The sequence below is a fragment of the Mycteria americana genome, chromosome 6 (assembly GCF_035582795.1).
Source record: "Mycteria americana isolate JAX WOST 10 ecotype Jacksonville Zoo and Gardens chromosome 6, USCA_MyAme_1.0, whole genome shotgun sequence".
In the NCBI taxonomy this organism is placed as follows: Eukaryota; Metazoa; Chordata; class Aves; order Ciconiiformes; family Ciconiidae; genus Mycteria; species Mycteria americana.
Window position 1 is genome coordinate 4,061,913 of NC_134370.1, and position 26,742 is coordinate 4,088,654.

At 38.9% G+C, this 26,742-nt stretch overlaps 2 protein-coding genes across 4 annotated transcripts in view; one reads left to right on the forward strand and one right to left on the reverse strand.

Annotated features, from left to right (window-relative positions):
- The window catches only part of BCCIP (BRCA2 and CDKN1A interacting protein), a 13,514-nt gene extending 9,429 nt beyond the window's left edge, over nucleotides 1-4,085 (reverse strand). For all 3 annotated transcript variants that reach the window (XR_012776104.1, XR_012776103.1, XM_075504355.1), the window contains exons 1-2: nucleotides 3,954-4,085; nucleotides 584-658 (exon numbers count right to left, since the gene is read on the reverse strand). Coding sequence is in view for 1 of the 3 variants with exons in the window: in XM_075504355.1 (XP_075360470.1) it covers nucleotides 584-658; nucleotides 3,954-4,085 (207 nt within the window). In the remaining 2 variants the exon portion in view is untranslated. The remainder of the gene's footprint in view (nucleotides 1-583; nucleotides 659-3,953) is intronic.
- UROS (uroporphyrinogen III synthase) lies at nucleotides 4,066-25,210 on the forward strand. Its single transcript, XM_075504356.1, has 10 exons — nucleotides 4,066-4,195; nucleotides 10,145-10,234; nucleotides 11,200-11,283; nucleotides 12,280-12,376; nucleotides 14,167-14,241; nucleotides 15,505-15,579; nucleotides 20,229-20,312; nucleotides 20,806-20,891; nucleotides 22,848-22,946; nucleotides 23,610-25,210. Exons 2-10 carry the CDS (start codon nucleotides 10,172-10,174, stop codon nucleotides 23,754-23,756), a joined length of 810 nt encoding a protein of 269 aa, XP_075360471.1. The 5' UTR covers nucleotides 4,066-4,195; nucleotides 10,145-10,171; the 3' UTR covers nucleotides 23,757-25,210.
- The last annotated feature ends 1,532 nt before the right edge of the window (nucleotides 25,211-26,742 follow it).

Below are 26,742 nucleotides of genomic sequence, written 5' to 3' on the forward strand. Positions count from 1 at the left end.
GCAACACTCTGTTCCATTTTTAATTTCCATTTAGTGAGTTTGTTCACTTAACTTCTTTCAATATAATACTGTAAAGACTAAAAATCAGCTTCTTGAAGGGCTTGCTCCTCGACCCTCCACAAGCTGGCATTTTGCCTACCTGGTATCCTTCTGAGTTTGGTATGATCTGAATGCTTGCTGAGCATAGGTTTACAACAGAAAAAGCCAAAAGAAGACTGGAAGCTGCCATGTTGAACAGACACATTATTTGTCTGTCTGTTTTTGAAGGGCTGTAATTTACAAAAGAAACCTCCAGGAAGCTGATTAACATTGAAGAAGGTTTTCTGGGCAACAACTAACACAATGAAGATGGGAAGATTATACACACTGTGGAGAACAACCCTACAGTTCATTGGGTAAAGTTCTTGAAACCATGGTTTAGGAGAAACATGTTCACTGCGGCTGTAATTATTAAATCTTCATGAGCTGAAGCACGGTAAAACTATGAATCAATACAGATAATGTGAACTGATGACTTTGCGTAACTCTTTAGGTATTATTTATTAATGGACATATCAACCAAGCTAACAAGAAGTCAAAGTACCTGTTGTAGTAATTTCTTTATCCCATTGTAGTCATTGTCTGATATGGAATGTGCTTCGAATTCAATATTCACTTCCTACAAAGAAGTAAAAGAGAGAATATCAAACATACTTAGCAAGAAGCTATATCAAAACAAAGCTAAACTGTAAGAAACTTGAAGAAAAGTAATGGTCAACATCAGAAATGGAATTTATTTCCATATTTCAGTAATGTCAGCAATTGTTTCTGTACATTTCTTCTGTAATCTTTAGAGAGCATCTGTGAAAGTAACTTTTTAAAACTAACTTACAAATTGTGTTGTGAGCAAACCCTTAATGCTTTGTTCCTGCAATCTGGTTCACACAATTATGTTTACTGTAGCCACATAGACTCTTACTGGAGAGAGGCTTGATCCAGGCAGTTAAACTCTTAAAACTGCAGGATTGGAGTGTAATGCCTTGGCTAAAGATGAAGATTGCTGCAGACATTTAAATAATTACATCTAAAACCATACTTCTGCTATTTCCTCAAATCCTAATGGTATCATTAACCCCACTCTGGAAGTCTGCTCAGTAGGCACATGATGAGACCCAGTCACAGCAAAAACAGAACGTGAACTCCTGCTTCTCCTTCCAGAACAAATGCTGCGTGCCTACCAAACGTTTTTACTGGTATTCTGTATTAATAGTACTGCCTACCAAGGTTTCCTTGCCTACCTATTCTTCTGTGAACCACTGTTCAAGATCATGCAAATTTACTTTGCCTTTTAATTGTCAGTTTGGACTCCACTTTCTGAACAACTGAGCCTTACTTTTGTCACCAATCAAGACTCATAACTCTCTCCAATCCCATCTTGAGGTCATGGTCTTTTTTGTCCACTGGGAGAACAGCGTTAAAGGCCTGTTTACAATGTAGAAAACAGGTATACAACCACTTGGGGGGGTAATAAAAATCAGGAGGCACGCTCAGATATTCTTCTATGGTCTAGTAAAGCAAGGAAGCTCTACCAAGGTTAACTGAGAGCACATTATTTACTTGAGAAGCTACCTATATAAGAAAACAGATTGTATCTTGGGTGTATAGAGCATTCACTCCTGGCATCCAGGAACTTTTTGACTGCTTTAAAATTCAAGGTTCTCACTGAACGATTAAGCCAGTAAATTCTGAACAAAACACAGTTTACAGTGGTTCTGAATGCTGTGCAAATCACAGCCATAAAATTGATATAAACCAAAGGAGCACTAGATGTTCTAACACTGGTTTTGCTTCATGGCTTTTCCACTACCCAAAATAACAGCCTGGTATGAGAGAGTTTACAAACCCTCCATCTTTCATCTATTTAAAAAAAAAAAAAAAAAAAAAAAAGAAGGCAAATAAAGACTCATCATATATTTTGGTGTGTCCTGTCTTGTTACTGTGCACTTACTCTCTTCCCCTTGCATTGCATCCAAAGCAAAGCAAGAGCCCACAGAGCAAGCCGTTATATGCAACAATACTCTGCTATGTACAATACAGCAGCAAGCAAAGCTCCTTCGCAGCAGCCAGGCCCCAGCTGGTGATCATATTGTTGTTCTCAGATTGACAGAACTAACACATGCTCCTTCCTATCAAGAAAATATCTGAATAAATGAAGAGATTGTCTTTTTACCACCTGAAGTAGAAAGAGATGAATGGGAAGGCTAGTATGGCAAAAATAAAAATGCTGAGAATTACAGAGAAACAAATACCCTTTAAGTACATGACTGTACAAATTTCTAAGTTTCTACAGTTACAAATGTTCAGTACATTTCTTTAATATTAGCAACGCACGCCTTGATGTCTTATACAGGAATTGAGGGAAACTCAATATATCTTTATATCAAGACTTGCAAACTGAAATAGATGTAATAGCGATATATCATCCTCAAAAGCTGGACTACTAAATTAAAACAGGCGTTATAGTGCAAATTTTATCCAGTGCACAAACAATTGCAAATAAAAGACAGTAGTGCACAGCAGTGCAGGATGCACAGAAACCATCCTCAAAATTCCTGTCACTGAAGACTCAAGAAACTTCACTCACAAACACCATAATAAAAACCACTGTCCTTCCTACATTATGCAGGAATGCTGAGCACTTTAAAAAAAGGAAAAAAAAAAGGATTATTGCCATTAGCTTTAAATTTCATAGTGTCTAGACACTAGAACAACATCTTGTATCAGTTTACAAACACTAAACAGTACACAAAATACTAGCAGTGCTATTCAAGAACTTCACAAACATATGTGAGGTCAAACTAAGTCAATACCAATTTACCATGTGTGCCACATTAAATGTGCTTTTCCATCATGTTAGTATGACTGATGACACAATTAAACCTACGCTTTTCATCGTGACACAGTTTAAAAAAAGGTATTTTTTTAATTTGCTAACAAGCTAACTGAGGCCTCGTCTAAGAAAAAGAAAGAAAGATAATTAACTCAAAGTGAAAGTCTAGTGAAGACAATGAAGTTAGCAAAATATTTAATTTGAAATGTACCAAGTTAAAACCCATGGGTAGTTCTGTCTTTTCACTCTTTTAAGCCCTGTTAAAATGACAGATTGCCTTATCATCCTAAGATTTTAATAAGAGTTCAAAGTCAGTGCATAGCTCTTCCTTTCCTAGGAAGGGGGACACCCTCCCCCAGTGTTGTGTTTCATAACTAAATGCATTTTCACATATGTCCAGGTGCAGAGAGAGCTTCCTGAGAGAGCTCAGAAAAGAAATTAACATATTATTTCCTTAACGCCTGGCGTTTTTTCTTCGTTTTCTCCCCCTTTCTTATACAAAAAGGAAATTAAAGCGAATCTCCTGTGTTGAAAGCATTATTTCCAAGAGGCTGCCTCCGGTCCCACACAAGAACGGATGCGGACAGGCTACACGCAAGGGCCACGTCTGTACAACTGACTGCGGCCTCGGGGATTCCAACATTTAAAAAACAAGGAAACAAAAAAATTAAAGACTCTCAACAGCAATTAACCGAATACACTTTACATCACCGATTACCGACATACACTAACGCGTTACCCACGCTTTAACCGGTGACAGGGACCCACGGACCCAGGACCCTCGCTGGGCCCCGAGCCCCTGGCGAGGCAGCTCCCTGCGGGCGTCCCCTTCACAAGGGGACATCCCCCTCCCCCAGCAGCTCCCAGTCACGCCTTGGTGAGCCCGGCTGCTTATTTCTACCGTTTTACAACTTATTTTAGTTACAGTGAATGCAGAGAGGAGGGGAAGGCTCTGGAGGAGGGCAGGGGATGGCCGTGAGAGGGGGGCACCGAGGGCCCGTGAGGGGAGGGCGGGCGCAGGCCCAGGCCCCGCGTGCCGCGCGAAGGCCGCGAGCGCCGGGAGGGCCCCGCTCCCCCCGCTCACCTCATCGATCCTCTCCTCCTCCTCCTCCTCCTCCTCCTCCTCGGAGTCCGACTCCGACTCCGGCTCCGAGCCGCGCTCTTCGGCGGGGGGCTGGGGCTGGGGCCGGGCCCGCCGCTTGGCCGGCGTAGCCATGCTGCGGCGGCGCGCAGGCGCTCCGCAGCCGGAAGGCCGCGGCGGAGAGAGCGGCCGCAGGCAGGCGCGGTGGGCGCTCGGGGCGGCCCGGCTGCCGGCCCTCCGCGCAGGTGAGCGCCGGGGCGGACGCGGCCCTGCTGCTCCTCGCGGGCCTGGGAGAGGGCCCTGGGCCCGGTCGGGCCGGGGCAGCGCGGGGTGCGGGCTTGCAGTGGGGCAGCACCGCCTCCGCCTGTGTGGTGACCGTAGCGCGGCAAAGCTCTGCGGGTGGGACTCGGGGTATGTCGTGCCTGTCCGCCGTGAATCACAGGGAAAGGCTGTGTTAAACTGCGAAGGGGCGAGGGCACCCGGGCCTGCCGGGACGTGTGGAGAGCCGGGGCGGGGGGTGTGACACATCCCGGGCCGCCCCTCTCCTCCCTCCTAAAAAACCCGGGATTCCCTCTTTGTGCCGCTGATGTCACCTGCTGTAAAAGAAGTAGAATATTCTGGGAAAGTCATCCGGACTCTGCCGGGACTCAAAGTACACTTCAAAACGATAGGTGGAACTGTGGGTGCGTGTTAATCGTTGCAGCTCCCTGCCCTGCTGAAGCATCCTCTGTTTGAAGGCAAGTGAAATAATCGTCCTGTGCAACAAATATCCTCACGTTTCTTCTGCCGTCACCACCTCTGTTCTTGGCCTGTTTCTGTTGAACCTGCCAGTTACACTGTTGTAAAGAAAAGAATGACAAACAGAGGCTGAAACACAGCATTGGGGCCTGTAAGTCTGTCCTGAGCATCTGTGACATTAGTCAAATTACTGAAAGCCAAACTGAAAAAGAAATCAAGGGCTTACTGCTAACTTAAAAAATTAATTCCCAGACTAGCTATAGATAATTCCAGACAAACGAACAGAAAAGGCAGTGAGGCAGAATACAGTAAACACAATGTAAATGTGTTTTTTATAAAAATATCGATCAGGAAAACGTGTTGAAAAATCCTAAGCACTAAAAGTATAGAGGTGGCCATGAATGTTTGAGGTCATTCATGCGGAGCATGCTCCATTTAAGTCTTCATGTCTGGTTAATGAAGAAAGGTAGGTGTTAATGAGGTCATTTGAAGAAGAGGATTGGGTGTTCGCTATTGCCAGCCAAAAGAAATGCAAGGCACAGGGCCTGGGCTGTAATTTTGGCTTTATAAATACAATCCAAATAGGTTAGAATTTGCATGTCTCTTTAAAGTATCAAACATGTCTGTGTTTATTTTTTTTATTATTTTTTGAGAGCTGTGTCTGCTCTGGGAGCACTTAGGTCATTGCCAAAATATGAATACTGATAGACATGGAAAGAATACAGTGTGCAGAAAGATGCATTGGCAAAGTCCTTTACTGCTGCACTAAAACTGCCTCTGTGGGGATGCAGTCTGCATCTATATACAGTTTTCCCTTTTATTTTTTAAACTATATCAGTCAAGAATGACACTGATTACTAATATTGCTTTTGGTAAAAATCCATGATGTAGTAGAAAGGCCCGAGTCCTTTGCTGCTCCTCTGGATTGCCATGTCAAAGAACTAGTTTTGTTGTTGAGTTTTGTGACATAGATGCCCAAATAGCAGGAATTATTCTCAGATCTTTTTTTGTTGTTGTTACTTGATGATACCTGTATTACATTATCTGTGAATTTGGTAGATTTCTGAACCATACTTTGTGGCAGCCTTACAGGTAGGCTTTTTTTCTTCTCTGGTTCTTAAACCCATCTAATCATCGTAAAAGAATATTGGTAAGAAATGCATAGCATCAAAAATCCTAGGCCAGGGATTTTTAGAGGTTTTTCAAAAATCATATCTCAATAGTGTCTTATAATTCATCTCCATTTATGTTTATGATGGAACAGACAATTCCCTTTGCACTTGGCAATGAAACCTTACCGCGTGACCCATACAGTTGATTATAATCAGAATAGTATTAGAAAAGTTTAATATATTTTGCAGCTCTCAGTGTCTTTTAGCAGCAAGAAACAAAAGGACCCAATTATTTCTTTTTACAAGCTGGCCTCTGAATTAAAGATAGTTTGCAATTAGTTTGGGTACAGCTTTTGAAATGAAAGTTGAGTGACCCACAGAGATGTTTGTTCTGTACAATGTTTTATATAAAAATCTGCAAATGTTTTTTTAATGTGAGAGAATATTGCTCATTTTTACTGTACTAATATCAGGGATACACATCCTAATCAGCTTTATATTTTAATTGAAGGCACGGGGATGTTGAATTTTACTGTGTGATGCTGTGAATGGGAAGCATTTCAATTATGTCTGTAAGCATAATATTCTGAATATGCAATATGACCTAAAATTACCCTTCTTCTAAATTAAGTAAGGTGGACTTAAAATTAAGTAACATGGACTCAGAGAAATAGCACCAAGCTGGTTTTAGCCTTCAGTCATGATGTAATGCCTCAGACACTCTAGTCGCTCTTGTAGTTTGTTATCAGAGCTAATTGGATGGTTCCCAAACCTCAGACTGACTAACAGAAGTTTTTCTTCATCTTTGTGTCTGTGTGCTCAAGACAGAAAATCTGTTGTTCTCTTATTAGCTGTTTGCAAGCCTAATGGGTTTTAAATGGTATTTTTTTAACGTTTGAAGAGCAATCTTTGCAGGGTTGTTATTGGTGCTCAGGCAAACAAAGTGCTTGTTTAGTGAGCCAAAAGTGGGTGGCCAGCATCATCCTATAAACAAAGACTTGGCAGTGTAAAACTTATTAAGGTTATTCTCTTTTCCAGATATAGATGGAGCACTGCTGGACTCTGCTAAGGCCATTCATTGTTCTAAGAAGACACTTTATGGTTGTTCAGAAGTTTGTGCATACCTCTCTTGATTGAATATATAATATAGAAGACATAGTTTATAGATAAAGTATATAAGATATCTAAAATATGTATTTGTATTGTAAGTACTTCTCTCAGAATACATCAAAAATTACTGAAGATGCTGCACATCTTATTTACGTGCTTTCTCGTAATGCTCTTTGATGCAATAGGAATATTGGTCAGGGTTCTTAACTCTAAGTGTATTTAGCAGAAAGCTAGCTGTTTGGAAAATTGTATTATTTCAGTCATTTGTAGGGCACTCCTCAGTAACATCTCAAGGACACAAGTAAACCATTAAAAATACTGTATTTCTCTTACCGTTCCCAGTGCAGCGGGACCCTCACATCATTGCAGCGGGTCATAAAAACCTCTGTATGTTTTTTCCCCACAAGAAGAATCCATTATGGAGTTTTAACTTCTGCATCCTTTGAATGTATATTGGCATATTTTTGGTTTGAAAATGTGCTCATGTGTGCTTGTGCCTCTTTGGGATCTTGTCTGCCTTCTGCCTGCCCGTTAAGACGGCGTTTTGCCCCAGTTCCCAGTGATGTGGTGGTGGGGCATGCTTGCTAAGAAAGTGAGTTCGGGTGGGTTGCACCCATAGTGTTGGATGTGACAACCTGGCATTTGGAAATGGGTATATTCCACCAGTTTTCATTTGGTCACACCGGTCACCAAATCTGTGTGAACCTGTCTGAACTACACCGGCAGAAAGAACAGAAAGGTCTGAGAGGTGTATGGCTGTGGAAAAAGCGACTAATGTTTTCAGCAGGAAAGCCAAAAGCAGAGGGTAGTTGCAGATCAAAATACATGTTATTCATGAATGCACAAACTTACAGATTCCCTAGGCCAAATTTGTCGTCTGTTGGACACTTGCAGCCCCTTTTTGGAGTCGATAAACGAGCTGCCTTCTGGCAGAACTGGAAATAAGCCAGTGGCTTCTAGGAGCGCCAGGGCTGTGCAGTCTTGCTCTTTTTGCAAGTGAGCCAGATGGCTGAGTCCAAAATACAGCTTGTATGATTTCTTTGTAGAGGAGACAGCTAGGTAATTGCATCTTGCAGTAAGTAGTTCATGATATTTTATGACTTTGTGATTATTCTTTGGTTTCAGTGTATGTTTTGTATGCAGGATCTAAACAAAATAATTAATTTGATTATCGTAAGTCACCTTGTTAAGCATGGATGTTTACCCATTTCTTATTATTATTCATTACTTGACACAGTAATAAGGCATAGGATGGGAAGTTAATTCATTTCTAACTACCTAAAGTAATTAATTAGAAATCTGCTTTCCCCAGGTGTACCTGAATTAACTCTCTCATGTCCTCTGGGGGTTTTATTACAATACTTTTGGAAATTGCTCTTTCCAAAAAGTATTATTATCTCGTATTATACAGTTTGGAAAGGTTTTCATTTTTTTCCTTACATTTATATTTTGATGACTTCATAATGTTATTAAACGTTATATACTTTGGAAATAGGAAGATGTGGTAGGTTAGAGTTAACATCTTTTTTTCTTGGTGCTGTTAGACTGTAAGAGTACTAGCAGAAATGTAAGTATCCTGCTTAGAGCATAAGCACTGAAGGTAGAGTTATAGTAAAGATTGTTAGTGACTTCAGTATCAGAACAGCAAGCTGTACTACAAAGAACTGTGTGCAAACTAGATTTTTACAAGAATGTCGGGTTTTTAAAGTGAAGACTGTTGCACTGCTAAAGTGACTGAGAAAAGTCACTTAGCCCTACCTCCTTCAAGCTATAGCAACTGGATACTCAAGAGTATTTGGGAGTCTAACTCTTGAAAGCCATGGATGGGATCTACTTTGACGTTTGCTCTAGTTTGAAATCAGCAAGAATTACAGTTTTTGAGAATACGGCCCTCAACAAAGTCCTTGTTTCTTCTTCTACATGTGTTTTTAGTGGACTTTGACTTCACTGGTATTTCAGAACTGTAAAGCCCTACCAGTTCCCATTGTGTCAATTTTGAGTGCTGGAAGTCTTGTGGAAATGAGCACTTCCGTGTCTAATGGTAAGACGTTCAGAATCAAACACCTAAATTATGACACCACATTTTAAAACCTAGATTAAAAAAAAAAAACGTTTAAAATCCACAAAATTAACGTAGTATCATAGTCAGATATTGAGTTCCTGGGGGTGGTGCTTTGGGTGCCCTTTCCACCACCTGCATTTTGCAGTACTGCTGGCTATAGATGAATGTGTGACACTGAGCTCTGATTACTTACTTGTACCAGATCCTGTTTTGTCCACTGTTCTCTAAAGCTGCCTTTTCTCTTTTGTCTGAACAGGTTTTTTTGTCTTTGTTGAAGTTTTGAGGATTTCAATGCATGTCATGCAAATGAATAAAATTTAAGGTGTTCTGTACATTTGAATATTCATAATTATTCATTTTAAAGAGAATTTGCTACTGTGTAATCTATCAGGAAAGTAACACATAAATAATTAAGGTAAATGTGCAGTTAGAGAATGGATTTCTGTTTGGTTGTATTATTGCATTTGTTTACTTTGATGCTTGGTATATTTGCTTGTGTTGTAACAGGCTTTGAATTCAGCACCAAAGTCAACTTTTAAGGAACTGAGAGCTCTCATCTTCCATTTTAATGACAGAATATATTTTTTTAGTCTTGCCTTGATTGCTATAGATATGTCAAAGAAGGCATATGAATATTATATTATATTCAGATGTGTAAGTGTGTGTATATATACGCACATATGTTTCTATTTTTAAAAAAAATTTTGAAATGCTGCCCTGCATGTTTTCCCCATGAAAAGGGTTAGACCCCAAATGCATCAAATTAAATCACTTGATACATAAGCCCTTGCATACTCATTATGATGAGCACAAGGTGGAAACTAGCATGGAAATGAATTTTTGTAGATAGGAGCTTATGATGTTGCTGAACGTGACTGCATTGTAGGGGTTGTTACTTCTACAAAATATTCTCCTTTAAAATGTGTTCTCCTTGATGACTTTCATTATAGTTTCTCCCTTAAGCAGTATTATCTAAAGACAGCACGTTATTTGTCGGTCTTATCAGGGTGGATATTCCTGTCCAGAGAATGGTACGTTAACTGCTTACTCATTGTATAGAGAGTAGCGCGACTGTTAGCAACCCAGTTTCTTTGAAGCTGAGCTATTAAAGTCACTGTTCAGTAGAAAGTCCTCTAGATCTAATTTAGATAAATTCCATTATTGTATTTCAGAGTTCTTTTGCAGTTATTTGGTAAACAATGAAGGTTCTGTTGCTGAAGGATCCCAAAGACAAAGATTCAGGACCAGATCCGTATATTAAAGTGAGTAAACTTTAAAAAAAGTAAACAATGGTATCACTTCACTATTAAATAATACTATCATGCATTCAGCAATATAGATGAATTTAACTGTTTCAAGTGAAAAATGTGCTTAATCAAAATTAGGAGTATGTGTCTGAAATTGGGATATTTTATAAGAAAAATAATCAAAATTAGGAGTGCATGTCTGAAGTTATGCTAAGAAAAAAGGTATGCTAGAAAATTTGCTTTTACTGAAAAAATTATTTTAGTTATGGGGCATTTGTACTGAATTCACCGTTAAAGCTCTCAGCAAAGTACTGATATTAAAACAATTTTATTGTAATTAATTAATATTGATTATGTTCATATGGATAGAATTAAGATTACAAAAAATGTTAGTAGTCTTACTGGGAATGTAATGTGAAAAAGAGGTTACCTGTTGCTGTGGTCCTTTCTGCTGTTGCCTTTAGTCATGTGAGTAGGTCTTACTCGTAAGAGCAGTTCTATTGACTTTAAAGAATTACAGAGATGTACAAGAATCTTCGCAGGACTAGGTGATGGTGTGTCACTTAGGGAGTGCAGAGTTGCGTGCTGGTGTATACTGTAACTATTCAGTAGCTATGTAGGAGGCTTCAGTTCTAGAGCTGTTTGTTTAGTAGTATGTTATAATACTAAATAACTAACAAAACCAAACTAGATTCACTAATAAAAGCAAATAAGATGCCTTTGTATTTTACTTCAGTAAAAAGAAATATTTGTGCTGACTTAGTCAATTCTTTGACAAAGAAAAAACTACTTTATGAGTCACCATCCCTGGAAGTATTTAAAATATGTTTGGATGAGGTGCTGAGGGACATGGTGTAGTGGTGGGCTTGGTAGTGTTAGGTTTACGGTTGGACTCGATGATCTTAAAGGTCTTTTCCAACCTGTACGATTCTGTGATTCTGTGAAATCTATTTCAAGAGCTGTAAACCTTTTTTTGATAGGAATTAGGATTATACGGATTTGAAGCAACTTTGATTCCAGTTTTGTCATTTGAATTCATATCTCTTGAAAGCTTATTTGAAAAGGTAAGTTTTAAATTATATCAGTTGTCTTATTTTCAACAGAATTTAGGCCATGGTTGCCAAAATGCCATTTCTTATCTTGATTTAATAATGCCCTTTGCGGTATCTTGTTTTGTGTTTCCACAAACAGAGTGGTATACAATACCATATTGTATACAACAGAATACAATATTGTATATAACATCAAGTATGTTGTCCGTGCTTGTTAAAGAATTAAATTGGTCAGATAGAATTCACATTTAGGTTGGTGAACCATAGATAGTCACAGGTTTTGGGACATTTTGTCACAACAAAAAATTAGAAGACTGTAGTGGCAACTAAAGATTACCTGAGGTTCACCCTTACAGTGTGCTGAAATTATGTACTGCATCTCCTAGTTACATGGAATAAAATTGCATAATCGGTGTTCTCTTTCTACTCTTCTTCAATGTATATATTTCATTTTAAAATGTTGAAAAGGTTTTGCGAGGGAGGTTCCCTTTATTGACAGTCTCCAACAGCACTGAACTTTGTTAGGTATTTGAATGTCTCATGATCTGCATTTACGAGTGATCCAAGAACATTTTTCCTTTTTTTGTGCTGATCTTTGAGAGCCCATTAGTAATCTTCGCTGTTCTTTGAGGGGGCAGGGGGCAAGGAGCTGTCTGGGTAGTACCCTCTGTGTTACTACTTTGTTCTCTTGTATCAATTTGTAAGTACCTCGTATGCAGTTTGCCCATCCTTCCAGCTCATTTCAGTGACAGGAATCCTTGTCTGTTCCTACAGATTCTCAGAATTAATATAATCTCTGCAAGTTTTGTTCTGAATTTGAGATTTGTTATACATTTCTCTTATAAATGCTTTGGCTACTGATAGCAATGAAATATTTGCCTGTTTCAGTTTCAGACATTTATTGAGGCTGTTCTGTTCTTCACAAGATCAAAAGAATTGACGAACTTAATTTTTTAATTTATTGACTCATTTTTTCATTTACTTCTTAAATTTACTGTTTATAAGTAGCTCTCTCATCCAGAATGTTATGGAGGCCTAGTTTTTACCAGTCCAAGAGCATTAGAAGCCATCAAGATATGTTTAAAAGAGAATAGTAAAAGTGAAGGTAAGTGCATATTTATATTCCTTGGTTTTTCTGTTCCAGTATTTTATGAAGTTTGTAATTTTATTTCACCCACCAGTACATGTTTGGAGTACGCCTTTTTTAAAAAAGCTTTATCTCATGGTTCTTTTGGCATCATAAAGGCATCATGCTAAACTGAGCTTTTAAAGGCTGGGTTTTCCACACTTATGCTGTTGTTAAAAATGAAAGGAAAGAGCTTTTGGTGCAAATTACTAATTACTGTGAGCTTTTTCAGTTGTGGTTATCTCATGCATAAGGAATATTTTCCTGCAGTGCCTAGTTTTGCTTACTAACTACTTTCCTCCCTTAAAGAGAGGAGCATGTTATTGAAACTGGCCACTGCGTCTTCTGTGCCTATATAATTCATATGAAGTCTTAAAGAAAAAGAGATTTCTCTGTCTTGGATATAATATTTCTGAAGTGAATTAAGTACTAGCTGAAGAGTGGTGAAGAAATGGTGATACATAAAAGCCAACACATTAGTTGTGAGTAAGAATCCTGCGGCGTGCTAAATAAAAATTACCATACCAATGGTTTGTCAGATCCTTGTAAACTCTTCTAAATTCTTATGCTAAGTCATAACTTCTGGCTTTGAGTTTCTCTGTGCACTTAAATTGTTTTATTACTTCATCTGCTCCATATTTGGGCTGTAGTCATACTAATCAATGTACAGTGAGTAAGGTTACACTCTTGAGGAAGCAGTAGATACACTGAGACTGTTAGCTTATTTTAGCATTTTCAGCAGCAGAGGACTATACTTTAGGATTTTTGGTCAAATGTAATCTCCTATCTAGAGTTCATCCCTAATCTTGATCAGAAATTTTCGGAGCTGCTGAAATATGTATTTTAATCAATAAAATGAGTCTTTAGTTCCTATTTGGGTTCCTTTCAAAGGTAATAAATCCTTATCTTTTTCCTTCTTTAGAATAGTTTCCTCTGATTTTTTTTTTTTTTTTTTACTGTTGTAGTTTCTAATTTTTTTTCTCCCAAGAATACCAGAAAGGAACTAGTCAATGTCCTATGCTGTACTGTTTTAAGACAAGATGGTAAAAGACTTAGTGTATCTATTTTTGACCCATTAGGATTTCAGGCATAGGGATCAGGTAGCTGGAACCAAGAGGTGTAATCTATAGCCTACTTACTGCCTGAAGGAGCAAAACCATTTCCTAGTAATTTTATTTTGGTCTCTGGTACATTTTATTTCTGACCTGATAACTTATTTTTGGTGTATGTTTAAAACATAATTAGTTTCTATACTTTTCTTATATGAGAGTGAGTTGCATTATAGAGTGCTGTAGTGCATGGATATAGATTTTTACCCTTTTATAGACCCTGTCATAGAAGATTATATTTGGTTTTTTGCCTAAGCCTTCAGTTTTAAACCATCAGTTTGTATGTCTAAATCTCCCTTTGTACTGTGTGCTGGTTTTTCCTATGAGTTTTGATGCTTTTTTAAATTCTTAATGCCAAAATATAAATGAGCATTGCAAGTTGCGTGTGAGCTGACATAAGGCAAGTGTGCATTAAAAATGCTACTTAACAAAAGCAGCTAAGAACTGTTTACTCAAGTTAGGCTTTTAAAAACATGTTGTAGACTGCTATTTACACAATGAACAAATACATTAAAAATTCATTTTGTACATCCAGATTTGCAGAATTATGTAGGAGAGTATTAGTTATTATTATTTTGCTGTATTTGTAGATTAAACAGGAGACCATTTAGCATTCATATTTTGTTGCCATGTGCTTAAATTTAATTGAATGTTTTTCAGCCTGGTCAAAATCTCTTAAACAAAGATGGAATACCAAACCAGCATACGTGGTAGGAAAAGCTACAGCTTCTCTAGGTAAGCTAGGGTTTAAAAAAAGAAATCTTAGATAAATCTGTCTTGTAAGTACAATTTTTGGAGTATTAGCTGCTATTCAAGGGTGCTTAGAAAAAAATATGGGTAAGTTTTATAAATGGATAATTTTGAAAACAGGTAATGGTATACCCATTAGAACTATACGTGCTTACTTCATCTAAGGATCTAGCTTCTGGTTTTTCATTACTTTTCTTGTGATGTGATGGTAACTACTTTAAAAATTTGGTCAAAAAAGAAAAAAAACCCTTTGCTCTTAATTTGCATGTGTTGTTTTTCATTCACTTTGGGAATTAAATTGGATGAAGGGGATTATGACATGATTGCCTGAGATTGTACAACGTGTGATGCACTGGCCCTTCATCCCCTTAGTGTTCCTGTGAGGCATTGGCCAAACAGAAGTCAGCAGTACACATCCCATTGTCTTCAGTGGGCCAGCTGCTTTATTTGTCTTGACACTGATTTTAATCTGATGCAATACATATTTTATGTGCATAACAAAAATGCAATGTAGATTTTAGTTTATGAAAGCCTTTCTTATTGTAAAATTGCATTGTAGCTTTAGCTTCCATTGAACCACATAGGAAACATTATGAAAAGACTAACATTAGAGAATTTTAAAAGTCTTGATGTCTTCTTGCTTCCAGTCCAAAAATAATTTGGGTAAGTACTGGCTGCCTCTATAAAAAGCATATTTTTTTCAGGCAGGCTGGTAGCAACACTGGATCACCAACCGGTGAGACCTAACAAGCATCTTGAATCAATCAAGTCCCAAATTAGTTAACTTCAGGGATTCATCTTATCCCTGCTTACTTGCTTACATAAGAGCTGTGTTACTCTCAGATTTTCCAGTAGGATTTCATCCTTCACTAGAAAGAACAGCAATAAGCACGTTGGGAAGCTGGCTGCAACCAAACCATGCCAGGAACTGCAGCCCATTCAGCATAGTCAGACAGTGCTTTCTGTTTCACCGCTTCAGGTACAAGAGTTTTAAAAAATCTCCAAAACAGCTTAGCTATCCCCAGAATTCTACATTTGTACTTTTTTCATGTATGTCTTTCTAGAACTAAAATAAAGTTTTTCATACCATGTTACTACTTCAAGTGCTCTAATTTTTTTTGCTTTTCAAATAAGTATTTGTGTGCGTGGGTCAAGTTGTGTCTCCCTTTTCAACCCCTGTTTCTGTGACAGTAAATCTGAATTGTTCTCATTGATTTCAATGTTTTTCTTTGCTCCTTTTGGTTATAGTGGAAGAAATTGGCCTTACTCCACAAGGAGAAAAGTCTGGAAATGCTGAAAAATTAGCTGAATATATTTGCTCAAGTAAGTATCTAAAAATCTTCTACTTAAATTAAGCTAATGTACCTTCCATTGTTTCAGAATTTCCTATAAATAAAACTGAGTGTACACTGAAGCAGAGAAGTACATACTGTGTATATCTCTTATATGTAGAACCAGTGAATTCAACTTCTGGGAATGTGGGTGATATCTCTAAAAGACACTAAAAAATACTTTGAAATACCTATACTAAATATTAATTTACATGTAATCTTAGACTCTGTAATTGATTAATAATACTATGTGACCCAGTAGACAAAGTATTTTTTTACTAAAAGATCAGAGCTGTAATGATTGGAAATTGCTGCTTAATCAAAAGATTTAAATGATTGTGACTATAGATGTGCTGGTTCTCTGTGAGCTTCGGGTGACCTGACTTTCCTTGCTTCAAACCAGTGATGCTGGGGATTTTTCACCATACCATAGTTCAAAGTAGATAAGGGGAACTCCTTTCCTCAGAACGAACACGTGGTTTCAGAAGAATCTATTTTTCAGCACCAAAGGAGAGTGGTTTTGATGAAGTTGCACAAGGAGTTAGTTAAAATGATGGTTTATGTTTTGTTTAACCATTTTGTTATGGTTAAAGCCGATCTGTTTGCTGCTTCTAAATGTATTATCAGATTGTTGGGTAATTTTAAAAGTCTAGTTAGTCTACTTCCTCATTTTTTTTTAACTCTAATTTGTTAAAATTTCCAACAGTGATAAGAAAGATTTTTAGGCTTAGGGGCTGATTATTTTTTGAGTAGATGGGTCAGCACAAGCTGTGAAAAAAGAGCCTATGTTTTTGTACAGCCTGGGTTATAGAACTTGGGTGAAGAACGTCATAAGCAGGAGCTGCCAGTGCAATGAGTTTGTCCTTGGAGCTTCTGACACACGTGGTGGTGTTCCAGGGGATCCACGACTGAGGTGCATGCTGCCTTCAAAGTGTCCGTCCGAGTATCAGCTGGGAGGAACAGTTATCAAAAGAAGTCAGCAGAATTAGTCCGCAAGCTCTCTGAAACTCACTGCTAAAATAATCTCTGTACCAGGTGAAAATCGCACCCAAGGTTCCGTATCTCAGCAGCAACCTGTTAGCTGGCAGATCCTTCTCTGTACTTTTATGACCTGGGGAACGTCCCCGCTCATGTGAGAAAGCAGGGAGCTGTATAGTGGAGCCTCAGTGAAATCAGAGGAAAGCTTTCAGTCTGATACAAAGGTATGTCCTTCACTGAAGGACTTTCTGCCCCAAATTTAAACAGGGAAGCAGAAACCTTCATCTAGAGGCTCATGCGGTGTCCGCTAATTGAACAGAGAATGACCAACGCTTTGAAAAGCCGTGTTATTCAGCCAGTCAAGGTAAATAGTCTGCCTTTGGCTAACCCTAGCCAGAAAAACAAATGACAATCAGTGCAATTATTCTAGATGTTGGATGAATTATTGTATCTGCTGGTTTAAAAGCCCTACTGCTGACTACACTTTATGAACTTGCTGAATAAGGTGCTAGGTGCTTCACTAGTGGAAATGATGTCAAGAACCCTGACGTGGTATTTTTGGCTGTTAGGCATAACATTAGATATGAAAGAGAGTGTTGATTAGCAAAGTCTGCATAGTAGCAGAGATTTGTAGGTAAAAGAAAAATTGATTGCAGCTGGCAAGTATTGTTTTTTATGGGCAGAGTGCTTTGTAATTCGTTGGCAAATAAAATATTTTAACTATATGGAATATTTCATGATAAAAATGATAGTTGTCAACACAAGATTAAATAATAAATTCTGAAAATGAAAAATTAAATTTTCAACACAAAAATGCCATAAGTGAAGAATAACTTGTATCTGCTCTTCAACAGATATTTTAAAACAAAGACAGGTTTTAGCTGATTTTTTTTAGTGCTAGGAAATCTAGTTTCGGTAATGAATTAATGTTTGGCAGTTTGCAGAAGTAGTTGTTTTTGAGAAGGAAGACAAGAAAAATACCTGTCTCTTCTGTTGTATGAATGTGAAAAAAACCTAGGATCAGGTCTAAAGAAAACAGTGCATGTAATACCAGGGGTGGAAGAATTCCTTGATGGCGAGCCTGTGACTGGCACAGTTACTGCATCATAACCTCCTCTTGGTTATTTTCTCAGTCCAGCTGAGGATCATCCTGGCTCTTCCTCCTCCCTCGAGAGCCGCTTGGTTCACAGACCCTGTTACTTCTGACCACGTTTGATCCCATGGCTATTTCCCCGCTTGGCGTGCACACTCCTGTGGAGTTAGGAGCTGGCAGTCACAGGGGGAGCGGGACAGGGAACAGCACTTTCTGGTGACAGCAGAGAAGTTCAGTCCAGAGCCAGCAGCAGCTTCTGATAGGGAAAGGGAGATCTGTGTGGTGTACAGCGTTTTACATAGAGTATCCAGAGGGGGGTTTCATACCTGAACACCAGCAGGCTATTTAAATTAACACAGTGCTGCAACACTTCCATTATCCTTGCAAAAATGACTGCCTTTGAATACCCTTCAGATTTGATAACTGACCAGTGAATTTCAATCATTGGAGACTGCTTGTTGTTGATACATATAATCATACTCAGTGATTTATTGGATTGTGCATATTTATGCACTCTCAATTTATCAAGTGGTTTATAACAACCCCTGAAGTACAGATTAAATTACATCATGTTTCTTATTATGTGTATATTTATTTTTGTTTATGCACAAAAGAATAAGTAAATTAAAAGAATAGCTCTAAATTTTTATTTAGATATGTCTTTTGTTATTCACATTTTGTGCTTTGGTACCCACTTCAGCTTAAGTGATTGGAAAAATAAAGGAATTTACTCCTTAACTACCTAGCTAGCGTTACTCTCTTTTCAAGGCAAATATTTTTTTAGTTTTATTACAGTGTAACTTTTGTGTTGGTTACAGAAGTAGGAAATGCCTTTAGGGCCAATGCTTGTTGTATTGTTCAGGCCTACTAAGGAATTTTTCTGTGCTTTGTAAACACAAGTCAAAAAGGGTTAGTGTTTCTTTACAGATATCACATTGACATTTCAGTTAACTGACTTGAGTTGTAGGAGGATTAATACTGAAATATCTAGGTTTTCTCTTATTATTTTAGAATCTCTTTTACATTCTGTCCCAAGTTCATTCTTCCTACCTGTAATTTATTACAAGCATATCTATGGCTTCTAATAAAACTTCAGTGTGCATTTAGGACAGTCAGATATATCTGTGTTGACTCCTATTAGGGTCTTTTCATTTGATTTTTACTATGCTGTCCCTTTTTTTTTTTTTCCCTGAGGCCTCTCTGATGCTTACTGCTACAAACCAAGAATCTTCTTCCAGCACTTAAAAAAAAGCTTTTATTTTTCTTGTAGTCGTCTCTTGAACCTGTGTATTAACATATCTGTATTAGTAATGAAATAGTGTGGTGTGGAACTCTCATTTATTTTGAAAGATGAATGGAAAGTTGTGTGCAGCTGTGTAGAATTTCATCTTGAAATTTTCTCTGTATTTGATATTTACAGAAAAGGCAAACTCTGTGCAAAAAAAGTCTGCTGTTAAATTCCTACCCAAAAATCAAATTCTTCCTCGATTACAATGCTCTTTATCTTTTGCAAAGTGTCAATATTCACTTTTATTAGATAAAATCTAGTAGTGAAAAACTTCCCAAAACTATCAGTTTAAGCCCTAAACCCAGCAAGTTATTGAGAATCTCGTATAGGCAGTGCTATTTCGTTCTTCCCGAGCCAGGTGTTTGCGTTCACAACGTGATGATGATTGTCAGTGTCTGCACTTTCCTGTCTCGGGCGCGTGGGCGTACACAGAGTGCACAGGGACGGGGTGGCTGCATGAGTGGACGAGGTCTAACCCAAGAGATGGTGATATGAATACTGTTGGTGGTATTTTTTAAGCAGAATTTATTTATTCCTCTGACAATGTATTAGAAACATACAAAACCTATGGAAACTGCATCCCAGGTGTATCGTGTCCTACAAGAGGTAAGTTATAAACAGCCATGTATCAGAAAGGGCCTTCCAAAATCTCCAGGGGGCTTTCACATGTTGGCAACGTAACAGTAGTTCGGGTTGGAGGTCACGTCCATTTTAAAGGACGAGAGCAAGTGAGAATACCCACTTCCACCCTGGCAATAGAAGTGGAATCATTTTTCCTTGGGGAAGTAAGAAAATAAGACTTCCGGATAGATTGAAACTTTTCAGCGAAGTATTTCTGTCCTCTTCTTTGCCTGCCTGAGCATTCTTTTATGTAGAGCGAGCTGTCATATATTGCGTGGGACTAAGGTTTTAAATATAAAATTGAGGAAGATTGTGTTTCTGAGGAGGAGGAGATAACTTGCGCAGTACTTGTTTTGCTTTGTAGAATGGCAAGGGGAATAGAAATGCAGTTTATCTTTCATGAGATCTTTTTAGCCAATGTATTCATACTGTAGTTATGGAATTTTTTTTAATTTATATGCTAAGTAGCCTCTGCCCTCTGAATTGTGGATGCAGTTGCACTGCAAATGTTTTCACTTATCTTAGGGCTGTGTCTGTGATGAAGCATGCGGCATTTACTGAAGTGTTCAACATTTGATACCTTTAAAATGTATTAAATGTATCATGTTTACTCTTTAATAAAGACATAAGTTAATTAAAGTTCTTGTTTGTGTGTTTACAGGAGAGAAACCTAATTCCTCAGCTCTTCTTTTTCCTTGTGGAGCCCTGAAAAGAGAAGTACTTCCTACAGTACTTAGAGAAAAAGGTTGAACTTCCCTTGGAGCCTCATTTTAATTAGTCAGTTATGAGAAAAGTTGTACCTAAAGCTTGTGAACCAAATTTAAATAAGTTAAAATTGAATTTGCTATGATGTTGCACAGAAGTTAGAGGATGGGAGTAAAAACTGTGAGGTTGGATTGCTGCCCACAGCTCTGGGACTGAGCTGGAGCGTGATGTGAGCAAGGTTATTTGCCTTGTTCTTCACTTGCGCTCTCTTCTGTGAGATGGAAGGTAACTTACTCACAGAAATGTTGCAAGACTTGCCAGTTTTCCTGTGTGCTTCAAGGTCCTCTGATTACAGATGCTTTAGTGTATCTTGCAACTCTAGAAATGCCTACAAATCCTTCACAGAATTTTTTCTGTATCTTTTTAGCCTGAAATAGTACACTTAAGTGCAGTTAGTATGTTGAGGGTGTTTTATTGAAATAATACAGATTAGTGAAACCCTGTTTAATTATGAATGTATATTCTGATTGCAGGTATACCTCTGGAAAGCCTTACTGTTTATCAAACAACCCAACACGCTGACCTGCAAGAATCATTGAGCAGTTATTTCTCACAACAGGTATTGGACACTGATGTAATTTGAGAATTTTTGAGGTATACGATAATACCTAGCAGAACATACTCCTTTTTTTCAGCTGTCTGTAAATGATAGCTGTGGTGATACAAGAACATCCTGCATAGGCTTCTTGTTTTGTTTTCCCTGGTGACTACCAGGAAAATCCTTTAGCAAAAGTTTCAGACGGAGAGCGTGAGTCCCTCAGTGACTGGTTATGGCAATTGTAAAGGAGCCTAAAAGACAGAGTGCCTCTGAAGAAGAAAACAAAACCTTTCACATTTTGTCTGACTTTCAAAATATATGTATGCTTCAGAATTACTGGGAAAGAACTGCATAAATAATTACATATTCAGTTTATTCCTTTGAGTTGGACAAGACTCCTTTTTAAGTAATGCCGTGTCAGAAATGACATTTAGCAAGGATATTTATTGAACAGCTTTATTATTAATTTTTATTAGTGTAATTGCTATCTATAACAAATCAGAATCCAGTAGTAGTTACCTGCCCTACATAGTTTCAGTGTTCCTTCTCTGATTATCCAATTTATGAATGTAGTAATCTCATTTTAAGTGTTAGAATTCCAAGTGACATGCTGTTGACAAGTGTATTGAGATATATTTGCTAGAATTGTTATTCGTGTTTTTCTCTTTTTAAAACCATCTGGTAAATGTCATTAATCAAGGATCAGTGCATAGTAAAAGATTTGAAGGTACTAATAATTGCTGTTATTTTTTCAAGACTGGCTTCCTGAATTTGCCATTTGTAGGAGCCTACATCATATGTAGCATTAATTTTATTCCAAATGCAGGCTTTCCTTCTTACAGAAACTTGGCCTCCTTGAGCATGTTGCACCTCTTTTTAAAATCTGTGCATTAATGTCTTGTTAAATTACATATTGATTTGAAAGTTCTTTTTCAAGAGGTCCTAAAAGGTTATGGCATGGGCAGTCTTACTGCTACATTGTAGTATCCTGGTGTTCCCCGAACCCCACGGTATTTAGTTTATAGCAGTTATAAAAGTGAGTCAGTAGTACATAGGCATTTTGTAACTTCCTGAACTCTTTTTATGGAACTCCTTGCTTGCTGCAATTCGATGTTAGCTTCAGGGTAAAGCTGTGCAAATGTGTTTCTCATGCACTTTTTGGTTGTTCTTAACCGATGATATTGTGGTTATATATTTAGTGCATGGAGAGCTGACATAAAATGACAAGTGTTTAGCACTTTGTGAGACAATGAACAGCACTCTGTTAAACTGTCATTCTGGCCTCCATGAGCTAAGGCTAGCTTCCAAGTCATGCCCTGTAAAATAACAACAGATGTAGTTTGAGTGGAACTAGTGTATCTTTCTTGTCAGACAGAAAACCATGATGAAGAAAGCATGTGCTTTGGGTCTGCAGCTCATGAGCTTGGGACCTTCACTCCAGACAGAATTTTGCAGTTTTATTTGGCTACAGAAGATTGCTGCTGCTATCTTAAGGCAGGCTTATTCTGAGCAAGAAAGCCTTCCAGGGGTCTGCAGTTTTAAGGCATCACCTCATCTTTGCCAGAGTGTCTCAGGGCAGGCAGAACTTAGGGTAAACCACATGAGCTGGGAAAGAGAGAATCTGTGCAGAACTGAGATAGATGGGAATGGATTTAGGGAAATAACTTGCTGAGTTTTCTTGCTAAACAGGAAAATGAGTACAGCTCCAGAACACTTTCAGTACATTTATCAGCAAGCACTTGTTTGACAAAGCATTTGGTTAGTCATACCTGAATTTCAGCATTCTGTGTTAGAGTGGGGGTTTGCCAGGCTGTCTGCACCACAGGAAACCCTTTCTGTTGGCTTAACTGCTGTTTCTCATCAATAAAAACACTTCCCGTCCATACAGAGACCATTGAAGGGATTTATGTGAAAGGGTACTGATATACTGCTGGAACAGTGAGTAATCTATGCCAACCTATGGTTGCTTTTACTCAGGGAATTCCAGCAAGCGTTGTGTTCTTCAGTCCATCTGGTGTCAGATTTTGCCTCCAGCACATTCAGAAGCTTTCGGGGGATTTTATCAACGATATCAAGGTATCTTCTCTTTAGAAGTGGTGAAATACAATAGGGAGTAAGTTTGGGGTGGGCGAGTGAGAGAGAGGAAAGGAAAGGAAAAGGAAAGGAAAAATGTTACACCCATTACAAACCTTCATTTTCTCTTTTGTTTGTGTTTATTTCTCTGAAAAACCAGGTTCTAGCAAACACATAGATAGCAAATGCAAATGTTGTTACATAACCAAGAGCCTTTTTTTAGAAGAAGAAAAAGAAATTGTTTTCACCTAGAATTCTTTTCTCAACTAACTCGCCCAGTCTCCACTGGGTATAGGCTTTATTTTCTCTTAGTGATGGGAAGGTGTGAACAGTTCTTGCTTGAATCAGCAAGTACAGGCTGAGGCATATTAAAATTCCTCTCGCTTTTCCTGTTTTGTGGGACGAAGAGCTTTAAATGTTTGTAATGGCGAGATAAATAATAATCTTTCCTAAGTAATTTCTAAGTAGCTCAATTGATAGGAAGATTTTTCAGTATGAAAAGCCGCAACCTGAAATAGTTAGTACAGTTCAGTAAGCTCACCCATGCAAGTTGATACTCTGACAGTGTCAGCAAAGAAGGAAGGATATGTACCGAACCGAAGTAACTAGTAAGAGCTGATGCCGTACCTGACTACGCTATTACAACTGTAAATAACATCATTTCAGTTTGCTGCTATCGGTCCAACAACTGCTGAAGCCATGGAAGCAGCAGGAATCCCAGCTAGCTGTACTGCAGAGAGTCCGACTCCCCAAGACCTCGCTGCTGGCATCCAAAAAGCACTTCGCTTACAGAACTGCTGTTTAGCTAAGTAAGAGCACAGCATGCACTTGAAGGTGGATATGGTGCTGGAGAAGGTTCTTCCATTTTGCAGACCCGTTGTCCTGCAAGAAAGTATTTTTCAGGAATATGCAACACTGTCCTTGTCAGGGCCTGGTGTGAGAAGCTTGTGTCTTAATATCGAAGATATCTAGAATTTGCTGAGCATGTCTTAAAGCATCTAGCTATTCCCCTTTTCTCATGTGTGTGGTGTAAATATTTTATGTAGGCATTCCTTGAAAACTAGCTGTGAGAGGCTAATTGCATCAGAGTAGTATATCGAAGTAAGTTCAGTGTATCACCTCAGGTATCTCCTAGCACACAAGGGAAGGTTTTCATTTCTCTGTATAATCAGTTTTACATGCACATCTTCTTTTTCTTTTGTAGAAGAAAAGCATACTTATAGTGAAGTATTTCCTCTTGTAAAGCTTACTTGTTTATTGTTCTGCTTCTCAAATATTTATAGTAAAATGATGATTGTAGATTCTCAATGGAATAGGACAGTTCTTGCAGTGAAGTCACGCTGTGTGGAGCTAATAGCAGGTCAGCTCTTCCCGCTAAATAGCCTTACGGTACAGGGTCTTAAAAAAATTAGGTGTTGGTTTCTATTCCTGTAATGAAGGAGGATTTATTAACAGAGAAATAAACTGGCTTATCATCATTAATAATGGTGTTAGAGTTGTCTGGTTTGGATGTGGTTTGTGCTTTAATTGTTTATCTGTGAAAGGAGAGAAAGTAATCCTATTTAGCACTAATGCTACCTTTGCTAATGCTAAGACATTCGTAGAAGATTTAAATCATAATATATTCAAAAGTCATTCATCATGTTAATACAGTGCTGAGGTTCACAGAATAACAGAGAAATCCTCATTTGCTCTAAGTTCCTAATAGCTCAATTCTGAGTATATGACCTGAATTTCCAATTAGGTGAGATGCTCCGTACCTGGAATAAGAGTTAATCTGAACCCAATTATGTTAATATAAACTGAAGTAATTTCAAATTGTGTATTTGGACGGATCAGGCAGACTGGGCACAGTAAGACAACCATTTTGCTTTATAAAGCCGTTCAAGTTCTTGAGATGAAATAGAATCGCAGAAGTATACTAACTGCTGGAAGTTGTTAGTATACAGTGTTGAACAGTGGGAGGAATACTTCATCGTTGAAGAAGAACATCCTGTAGGATACTAGAATCGCTGCGGTAACTGGATGTAGCTGCAGGACCCTGCAGACGTGCCCCAGGAAAAGAAGGAAGAGAATGATTCCGCAGCAATTGTTGACTTTGGCCCCCCCCTTTCTTTTTTTTTAAGACAATTGAAGTTAAGCTGTCGAACATTGAGATTCAGGTGGGTAGCATCATTATAACATAGAGCGTGCGGTACTGTTTGTCTCTTCATTCAAAAATAAACCCATGGCAGAGCGAGGATGTGGAAGTCTGTTGAAGTCCCCTGCAGTACTACTCGCATCTCTAGCGTCTGACACAGGAGACAGCTGGGGGAAGATTTGTGTGAGCCTTGGGGAGGAGGGAGAAGGGGAGACAGGGTCAAGAGAAGAGAGCAAGAATGGGAAACAGAAGCCAACTGCAGGCTTGTGCTCCCTTACACTATATGGCAAATTCTTATGCTAGCGTAAGTTACATCGAGTTGTTTGTCTCACACGTCAGCTCAAGCCTATTTCTATGTGTCTTTCCAGCAGAAACTATCAGTAGCCATCATTGCCAAGGAACACATACTTATCACATTAATATAACAATATAAAACCAAGACCGCAAAGGGCTCTGGCAGGAAATCCGGTTGTCCGACTTCTACCACATCCGATAGCGTGCTCCTTCTCAGCCGGTGGCAAACAGAAGGTAACTGAGCAGACTTGATCTGCAGTAGGAGGGGTTATCCTAAGCGAGGTAGAGCTGGCCTTTGCTGTGGCATGTGGAGGCCACCCAAACAGGACTCAGCTGCTACTGTGTCTGAATCTGAAATTCAGACATCGTGTCTGTCAATGAAAAACACCAGCTTGACAAATACCAGTTTGACCACACCAGCTCTGTACCCTGGTTCACGGTGGTACTTAGTACTGTAGTGCCATAAAAAGAGAAGAGGGAGTAGAATTGCAGCGGATGAATGGCTTTTTATCCCTTTCCAGCCGGATCAGCTGACAGACGGGCCTGGCTTGGCTTTATCCGGGCAACCCTTCCACAGCTGAAACAACCGTTCCCAGATCACCATTGCCACCGAGTTCTCCCCAGGCTGGGGCTGAGGAATTCATCTTTTTAGAAGATCCATACAATATTCTATACGCTGGGCCCTTGGTTATTTTACCCGCTACCACGCTGCCTCTAGAGCACTGCACCAGCCCATTCCCTACGCACAAACCCTGCTCTAAGGGAGAGACCACGCTCCCAGCTGCTGCCTTTGCAATACGGAGCCTGCCTGCGTAATTAAGAAGCAGGAGATGTTCCCCTGCAGAGGATGCGTCCTACCCAGCCACTGTAGCGTTCTTAAACCGGAGAGGGCTTAAGACTTTTATTAGCAAGTAATTCGGCAGGTTACAGACCTGATCTGTTCTATGTGACTCAGCGAAGTGCTGTAAAATATTACTTGCATTTGGTTACAAGAAAGCAAGAAGAGGTTACACAACTTTCCCCAAAATCCCAGAGAGACTGTTCTTGGGTCTCCTGTGCTGAGGCTCTTCTCATCAACTGGCTGGCAGTCGTGTAAATACCGAGCGCACACGCTGCTATCCTAGCAGCTCCTTCTAAAATCAGCAGGATGGGGAAGGGGTAAATGGGGGGGCTTTGGCTACATTTTACAGCATTCATCTAGTATTTTTTTTAACCTGCCCACCGCTGCCTCCTGCCCTTTCCATTCCTCCTGCCGTCCTAACCTGCACCTGCCACCTCAGATTTTCTGAGGAGAAAGCGCTGCCTTTCAGCATGGATCTGTGCAGCACCATGCCAGTACAATGCCCTCAGGCAGGCAAAATCTCT